The sequence below is a fragment of the Montipora foliosa genome, chromosome 14, assembly GCF_036669935.1.
Source record: "Montipora foliosa isolate CH-2021 chromosome 14, ASM3666993v2, whole genome shotgun sequence".
Taxonomy (NCBI): Eukaryota; Metazoa; Cnidaria; class Anthozoa; order Scleractinia; family Acroporidae; genus Montipora; species Montipora foliosa.
In genome coordinates, this window is record NC_090882.1 from 14,380,348 (window position 1) to 14,389,934 (window position 9,587).

Here is a 9,587-nt window from a genome sequence, read left to right on the forward strand (position 1 = left end):
ACATGCGCCGCGTTCATGGGTCATTGCTCTTGTCGATTCCACGTGGGTTTTTCTGCTGTTGTCGTTACATTATATAGTTATATCGTGGAATATGCCTTTGTTTAAAGTGTGGAGCGAAGACAAGCTGAACAAGAAATTCGTAGTGGCTGAAAATTTTGCAGAACTTGTTTCCAAAGGTAAGCGATTCTGTTTATATTCTTTTATTTCATGAGTGCATGGCGTGACAGAAAGTGATCTCACAGATTAATAGTCATATATTTAAAGCTTCTCTTTCTTTTGGCGATCGTCTTTGTTTACATATATTATTCGTTGGATGAGTTTTTTTTTCATAAGTAAATGTATGCCGTAAAACAACCACGGCTTTTCTGCACAGTTTCTTTAACATGCCTGGAGGGTGGGGGATTTGACCCTCTTTGAAGCTCTAACAGGTGGGGCATTTGACCGTCTAAACTAGCAACATAGCGGGGAATTGGACCAATTTTTTTCAAAAAAGTCAAATGCCCCAGGGTTTGCCCGGGGGCGGGGAGATGGGCGGTTTTGGAATTGACTGGTACATAACTGTACTGAGCCATATCTGTCTTTTTGTGTCATGTCTGCCAATTTCAAATGCCCCAAACACAAAACCTTCCAAGTACAGTGTACGTTTGGATTATTACTTTAGAAACAGTGGTAGCCTTTCTTGCTTCACCCAAGCAGTTGTCTTTTCTCTCTCTTTGGCTTCAGCCTCGGCATCTCGGCTTGGCTGCAGGGGATGAAACTGGTCGACTTCTGTTTGAGCAGCGGCAAAGTCTTTGAAGGATCCAGTCAATGGATCATACTGCAGTCGCTTACAAAAAGCCTAGATAAATAATATAAAGAACACAAGGTGAGTTAAGGCAAAACTAAGTCGCTGGCCAACCCACAAAGTTCAGGGCCAGTTATTTTCTTACAGTGTAAAAGTCATTGGTTTTCAAAGAATTTGAAACACTTTAATTGCAAACAATGAAATGCAATAACCATAATATTTGATAAGATTTGCAATATTTTCCAAAACTTTACTGCATTATGCATTACAATGGGGTTGGATCAAGTTTAACTCTTGACACTGAATGGCAGCTTATCTAGAAACCAGCACAACTTTTATTTATTTATTTATTTATTTTTTAAAAGATCATGTGTATTTTTATCATTTTCTCTCTGGACTGGATTAGTGAGGGCTGTAATTTGAAATATTAAATCACGTTTTTCCTCATGCACATTACTGTACATAAAAGGTAATAATTATTATTAGTTTACAGAGCATTGAACACAACTAGTTTACTATGGTAACCCTGAAGCAAACAAATCAGCCAAAAAGGCTTTTTAGAGGTCACACAAGGGAGAAAAATTAACCCAAATTATCTGTACTTCCATTCCTTGTAACATCACCTGTTACACATCTTATTATTCAAAACTGGTAAACAGTTCTTGCACAATAAATGAGTCACAGTGAATCTTTATCCCCTGAACTGACCAGGCATGGACGACTAAAATCATATGGCAATAGACAGAGTAAAATCTTTGAGTGTCACAACGTAAGGGTTAAAGGGTCTGGAGTTATACAGAGTAAAATTTATATGTTACTCAAAAAGGAGGGAATTGGTTTACTTAAAGGGGATCTAACGTCACACAGAAATCTGTTTGAAAGACTAATGAATTTTTCAACCTTGTTCCCAGGATCTCTCTTCTCTGCCTCCTTTTGTCATTGAGGAGAGAGACAAGAGAGACCCGTTAACTAGGTTGATGAATTTTATTTCGCAAACAGGGTGTGACAGATGTGCAGACAATTATTATTAGTTTACATAACATGTGCTCCCATATAAAGGAAGAGCTTGGAAGAGATTTTTATATATCTGGCCACACAAAAATTGGGCAGGAGAAGACCTCAATTTTTGTGCTGCCATAAGGCAGAAAAACCTTGTTAGAGCACTTTCGATTTTGCAAAGGATTGCTTGTTATGAGGGATGCATGGACTTGAGCCTTTTAAGATGTTCAAAATCTCCCCAAAGAAGAAGCTCAACAAAAACCAGGTTGCAATATAAGGGAATGCTCCAAAAGTGCTGTTTACATCAACAAGAAATTTTCACGCAACATTTAGGCCCCGTCCACGCATATCTGGGTATTTTTTAATCCACAACTATTTCTTTGTGAATTCAAAAATATTCCCATCCATACGTAGCATATTCAAATCGAATTTGCCCATCCACACATATCCGAAACGTATACGGAATCACTCTTACTAGTACTAACTCATGACTCCTAAAGGTAACAGAGGTAACAGAGCATGCGCCATTTGGCATAATTGAAGTGTACAGAGTTCATAGCTATGTTTAACTGCTTACACGTAATATTTCTTGAAATAAGTCCAAGAAATAAAGAAATAATATTGCCCTTGCAGCCATCTCGAGAATCAATTTAATGGTAAGGAACTGGGCTCGCTCTTGTTACTTCATCTGGATAAAAAAATTTCTGGATGTAGTGTCCACACCGTTCCGGATTCACAGTGGAATAAAAAGTATCCACTGTGGAGAGCGTATTCAAAAAGTTCCAGATTCGTCAATGAATTATGTGTGGATGAATAGCAGTTCCAGAAAGAAAAAGTGGTGGATTAAAAAATGTCGGGATGTGTGTGGACGAGGCCATATTTAGATGTCCAGTAGTCCTAAAATATCTACACATATAATTCTGCAATTTTTGCTTAAAAGAGCTAAACGAGGTTTTGAAGTTAGGGGCTTATTGTCCTCTATCCCAAGACAGGAAACCAGCATCAAAGGCTACTTATGAGATCCTTCCTATTCCATGTCCAGTTTTTCAGTCATTTTATCAACATAAGATTACCACCACAACACAAGTATAAAGGTCAAGGAGGACAAAAACACTTTGTTTAAGAGTCCTTACCGGTAATGCCAAAAAAGCGTTGAAGTAATCTACGAAAATTTCATCATACGCCAACCGATCTTCAAGGGTTTCATCTGTAATTTTAAGCCCTGGTGATTCAAAGTAAAGTATTATGTATATAAGTAACAACAGAATGCTCATTCTCAGTGTTCCAGCCAGAATGCACCATTGCGTGAATCCCGCAAAAGATTGAGAGATCACCCCCAACAAAAGCATTCAAGGGCCAGTTTGGACCTTTCCTTCTTTAATTCCCCGGGCTTAAAAGTGTCTTTAATACTTTCAATCATAAAATGATTCAAAAATTGAAATGTCCATACAAATTCTACCTTGTATCTGTTTAATATATTTCCTCTTTTTTTACAGCTTTGGTTAATTTTTACACTGGAGTACGCGTACGCCGTTGGAGTCTAATTTCCATAGGGTTGAAAGCTCAATCATTATTCATTATTGATATGAATAACATGGTCACGTTTATTACATAGGTAAAGAAGCACACAAATATTCACGTGCAACTTACTGGGCTTCGTTGAAAAGACGAGACTTAATGCTCACTGGTTGCAGTACATGGCGATTGGGCATTGATTAACCAAGGCTTAAACAAACAAAATTGAACTTCATGGGAAACGCTGACGAAGTACGGACAAATTAAATGGTGTGACATTTCTGATCGCGTGACTCCCATCGCAGCTTGTTGTACGACGAGGTTTGGTAATTTATCTTCGAAATGGCTAAACTTATTAAAACGAGTCTGAAGTTCTTGTTTAATTGGTAAAACAGAAAACATCAATGCACGAAAAACGCAAAACATAGACTGTGCTAATTTAACTCGATCTATTGCGTTACGGTCCAAAAAAGGAACACCAAATGTAAATAGGGTTTAATATCGACATAACGAAAATCGCGCTATAATAATTGCAAAATGGAACGTGCAATGTTCTATATTACTCAAAACAGAGAGTCTTCCAATTTTGCACAACCGCTTAACAGCTCAAACAACTAACACGACAATACAAATTACTTTATCGATCGCGAAATTCGATCGTGAATTTTTGATGACCCGTGGTAATTAACGCATAGAAACATCGACATGACTTTATTGTTGTTATTGTTCTTACGTATACGGTTATAAGGGAAAGTGATGGTTTCAGAAACGCACTTAAGTCACCTTTAACTCAGAAGTTTGGGGTAACTCACTTACTAGTAGATAAAAAGACCTGAAAACTCGATCAAAAGATCCTAAAATTGGATAGGCACTCGTTTGCAACTGCACAAACAAATCAGAATGAATATTCGGTTCTGTTGACTTTGACACGTTTCATCTTACATCACCAATAACACTACCTACATAAAGATAGTTACGTTTCAGAAATGTTAAAAAATACACCCACAAAGCGCGAATAAGAGGAGTTATTTGGAACCACTCTAAGCCGACATACCGTTTGATAATCCGCGACGCTATAAAATAAAGTTTACTTTAATTCAGTTAATTCTCACCTTTCATGGCTAAAATTCTTCCTGTATGCTTGGATTTTTGCGGTAAGAATATTTATATCCATATTTCTTCCCCCGTGGATCTTTTTTTGAGTGTATTGAATGAGTAAAATGACACACAACTTTTTGCCTCCTTTCTTTCCGCCATCTGTCCATTCATCAAATTTGTGTTAGGTTGTCAAGGTGACGTGATTGACCGAATTAATTGGTAACTCATTCTCTAAAGCGTCAAAACTATAATCAATATAGTTTCGATTTCCAAGACATTCGTTGCGAAAACTCGTTGATTAATCGAACGACTATCTATCTATCTATCTATCTATCTATCTATCTATCTATCTATTATTTTAGTTATTGCTGTATAGTCTGGGATAGAAGCTAAATATTCTGATACTACGTAGATTTGCTTTTCGTAGTGTACCGCCCCTTGCTCAAAATATTTCGCTTCTCAACTTGTAATTATGCCGATCAGATCAAGCCACTGATCCAACGTACACCAACAGGAAGATTGTCCACGCTTGCTTTGCTTGCTTCAAAACTCTGGGATAGAATAGACGCGGATACTTTATCTTCGAATCTTCAAAAACTTCAAAAATCGGGCTGCACGAATCCTCACGAGTGCTTTGTACTCAAAACCCTCTGCTGAAATTCGTAGTGAGCTCTGAGCCTTTTGGTTGGATATCGCTCGTTGAGATGAGACACACAAAGCCGTTATTATGTTAAGTGAAGTGCTTAATGGATTGTGCCCTTCTTATCTCTCGGCATGATATGTTTACCTTTCATAAGACTCTAAATGAAAAAGCCTTCGATCTTCTAACACTGATCTTGTACTGCCCAAACTAGATAGAACAAATTATTATAAAAACAGTTTTGCAATTTCGGGAGTAAAAGTACGGAATGCTTTTCCGTTTAGTTTAAAGATCGTTGTAAGGCCAAAGTTAAGTCGTTTACTATCTGCACGGGCAAGACTTAATTGAATTGATATTCTTTATGCCTTTGTTCTTCATTTTTATATTATTATTGTAATTTGTATTGTAATGCACGGCTTCTCAGAGGTAGAACAGGGTACTTTTGTAAAGTATTTTTGACGTGCGGGCCTAGGCGTAAAGGAGATGTGATTAGCCTGCGAGCAGACTCACGAGCGGCTTCGCTGCTTCACTAAATTATTTTGCGAAAATAATTTAGTGAGCCTGCTCGCAGGCTAAGATGTGATCCTCGCACTTGGCAATTAAAGCAATCGTCTCTTATAGACACCTGAAATTTCAGGTGACGCCGAGGTGTAGCTGTTGATGAAAAACACTCTCAGTGACTGTGCTGTGGGTATACCTGAGCCCAACAAATTGACCTACTCCCAACTGTGTAGCTTCATAGCTCATGCAGTTGGTAGAGCATTGCATCATGGGTATTGCAGAGGTCACGGGTTCGAATCCCATTGGAGTCACTTAAATTTGTCAGGCTTCTACTACAAGAGATAATTGCTTAAATTGTCCAGATAGAGCGGGTTTTCAAATGAGTGTCGTAAAACCAAAACCAAAGTAAATACTTTGGCCAATCAAAAAGGACGGAGACAATCCAGTAAACCAATCAAAACTCGAAGTAATGACATGTAGCCGACACAAAGCGCGGGAAAATCTGCACGCGCGAGCTACGATTGGTTTCACTTCTGATTGGATGAAAACGGTCCACAAACCCTTAGAAACAATCTTGAAGAAACCCATACACCAAGCATCTCTCCGCCTGCAAAAGATGATCCTGAGAACGAAGCCCTATCCACTTAATGTGAGATACATACCAGGTACTCACCTTGTTCTAGCTGATGCGCTCCAGAGCTTTCTTACCAATATTGAGACTGCAGATCAACCTGATGAGTTCGAAATCAATCTTCGGAGCTATGGATATGTGTCTGAGATCATGCTCCAGAACAAAAACCGGAAAAGATCCAGAACTTCAGCAGTTGCACAAAGTTGTCATGAGTGGCTGGCCACAGCACGAGCCAGAACGGCAGTGTTTTGGCCTGGTATCAATGCTGCAATTGATGGCTTAGTATCCCAATGCAATGCAACCAGAGAGAGCCCTTGATTCCCCAGCAAGTCCCTCAGAGACCCTGGTGCACAGTCGCAGCGGACATTTTCTATTTTAAAGGGAGAAATTACCTACTTGTGGTTGACTATTTCTCCAAATATCCGGAAGTGGCTCGCCTCTCTAACAAAACTAGTGAAACAGTGATAATGGCAATGAAAGATATGTTCGCCCCCCATGGCATCCCAGAGAGGGTAATTGCAGACAACATGCCATTTAATAGCCTGAGATTTAAAAGCTTTGCCAGTGACTGGGAGATTGAAGTGGTGACCTCAAGTCCGCACTACCCGAAGTCAAATGGGTTGGTGGAAAGAAATGTGCAGACGATGAAACGGTTGCGAAAGAAAGCTGACGAGTCCAAGCAGGATACATTCCTTGCTTTGCTGGAGTTTCGCAATTCTCCCATCAATGGCATGGAGGTATCCCCAGCTGAATTACTTATGGGCAGAAAGCTGCGGACAAGATTGCCAACTTTTAGGAGCCTCCTAGAGCCCAAGACTAGGCCTATGTCTCAGGTCCGTCAGAAGCTGTTGTTACGTCAACAACGCCAGAAAGCATACTATGACCGTGGAACCCAGTCACTTCCCATACTACGTGAAGGTGAATCAGTGAGAATGCAACAAGGCCGAGAATGGACACCTGCAGTAGTCGTCAAGCAACACCAGGCCCCTCGGTCATACATAATAGCTACTCCGGATGGAACGCAGATACGTTGAAATCGTGTACATCTGCAGCCAACCAAGAAGGAACCACCTCCAGCCATGGGCCCAACACGGGAACTAACCAACGATGAGACCAGCCCTCCTATTCTGCCACCAGCTGATATTGGGATTGAAACGAACCGTGCAGAATCACAACCCGACACTTCACAAGATGACCAACTCGTCAGAAGAAGCCAAAGGATTCGAAGGCCACCTCAGCGTCTTATTGAAACTGTATAGACATTGTCAAGACGGTATTAGTTTTAGGACCACCGAATCCGGCGTAGATGATACTTTGGAACCTTGTTTAATTTCAGTTTGTTACTTGTGTCTTGATAAGGGAGATGTCACGTTAGAGCCTTGCGTGACTTAGCACGCATACTCACTTGAACTTTGTACCGGCTGGGCACGACATTCGGAATTTACCTTGACAAGAACTTTGAACCAATCACTGAGAGAAGCAATGCAAAACCAAAGTAATCCGCTAATTACTTTCGACACTCAAATGAAAACCGCTCGAGTTCGAGGATCACTTCTCATTTCGTCTAAAACCCGCTCCTCAAAATACTGCTCTCTTTTGACATCCCAAAAAAACGGCTTCAAACGAGACTATCGCTATCCTTGACATTTGGGACCACAGGGGTTTGCAAAAAGTTCCACTTAGTAGCATTTTATGAGCGAACAACCGCAACAGGAAGTAAAGGAGTCACTTGCGGCCACCTTATTTTTTCGAATAATTTCAAAACCATTGCCAAACACGTAAGTATCCTAAACTACCAATAGTAATTCGTAGAGAGTGGGGGGTTTGATGGAGCAATCAGTGGAGCACAGCAACGTACAGGGGAGAAAAAAACAGGGGAGAACATTCGAAACCCTCCCACCCCCCCCCCCCCCCCCAAATTATGTCAGAGGAACTGCGGATCATTGGGGGTGCGCTTACAAAAACATAAGATGCGCTCCACTTTAGCCGCTTACGAATATTGTGAAACCTTCAAAGATGACAACGCAATGCAAGGCGTCAGAGTTTTACCATCATAGGACCTGCAACTTCGGTCATAAACAGTTGTAACACTTCGCTAGAACAGCAAGTGAAGCGCATCCAAGCTATAAATAGCGTACCCCTCCTCCTGCCTCCTTTCAATGTTGTGTTTACTGGTCGGTTTTTGCACTGGCACCCATAAACCTCAACATTTTATGGGGGAGAGGGGGCCATTTGCCGTCTGTGTTACAACATTTAATTTGTGACCGAGACTGTGCCTCCTGTTTTACAGCGCACTAAAATGGTCATGTGGTTACAATCACACGCGTGATCAAATCCCACAAGCCACAAAAGCCGACATCTGAGTGGATTAAGAAATAATCCATTCTATGGTAAGCAAGGGTTATTATGAGGCAACCAGGGATATGTAATTTATAAATGACATATCCACGAGGTGTTTATTTTTCACATGGGCGAGGTATCAACCGTGACATGCTTTTGTTCGTTGTATTGACACGTACACTGACGGATAAAAAATTAATGATACGTGAATACGCTTGACAATAAAACAATTGTTGCGAAAAAACGCAGTGGAGTTTACCCACTGTAAAACCGCATAATAGACATGTTATTTTTTTGCTTTTGGTTTACCGACCAAAACAACCATATGCATACGAAAGAAGCTTTACAATACATTAAAGATTAGGAAAATATCTCTAGGATTTGGACATTGTTGAATAGAACTGACAGCTTTACAACTGCTTCAGTTTTTCACTGCTGTAGTGCAAGGATGGCAGAAATGAGTTACCCTGAAGAAGAACTTTTCCTTGAACAAAGTAGCTTGAATGGCTGGACAAATCGGGGCGATGAGTCAGAGAAATTTGTATCTTCGAACAATCGGCAAGAGGACTACCAAAACTGTCAGTTTAACATTGAGGAGGCGACAGAAGGGTTGTTCAGCTTTGACCACTCGGACGTGCATCAAAAAGTCTCAATCGGCAGAGTTGAAAACAAGACTAAAGCAAACAACAAGAAAGCGTCGAAGAGGGATATCCTAGTCGTGTATGCCTGCTGGCCAGGAACAGTGACAGAATCCCAAAGAACACTAAAAAGGTAACTGACTTCTAGTGTTTGAATGTCTAGAATGAGTAGGCAGCCGAACGAAATGCGTTGCCCCCAAATTCTGATGACTGGTTTGGGGAATATTACTGTAATATTCACCAAGGGGATTATCGACTTTAATAATCCCCTAGGGGGTTATTAAAATATCAGCCCCGCACTCCCCTGATACAATCAAATTCAGACAGCTGTTAAGTTTATTCAATATAATCAGCCTGGAAGAACAAAGGAAAACGAGCCATGTGAAGAATAATCGCTGATAAACGCGATGCACGTCTCATTGAGAGTTAACGTCACACTTA

At 40.4% G+C, this 9,587-nt stretch overlaps 1 protein-coding gene across 2 annotated transcripts in view; it reads right to left on the bottom strand.

The window, feature by feature from the left end:
- LOC137984313 (regulator of G-protein signaling 22-like) overlaps positions 1-4,575 on the bottom strand; it is a 39,554-nt gene extending 34,979 nt beyond the window's left edge. For both annotated transcript variants that reach the window (XM_068831467.1, XM_068831466.1), the window contains exons 1-3: positions 4,411-4,575; positions 2,917-3,005; positions 657-838 (exon numbers count right to left, since the gene is read on the bottom strand). In XM_068831467.1, the coding sequence (XP_068687568.1) occupies positions 657-838; positions 2,917-3,005; positions 4,411-4,417 (278 nt within the window). In that variant the 5' untranslated portion in view covers positions 4,418-4,575. The remainder of the gene's footprint in view (positions 1-656; positions 839-2,916; positions 3,006-4,410) is intronic.
- Between the last annotated feature and the right edge of the window lie 5,012 nt (positions 4,576-9,587).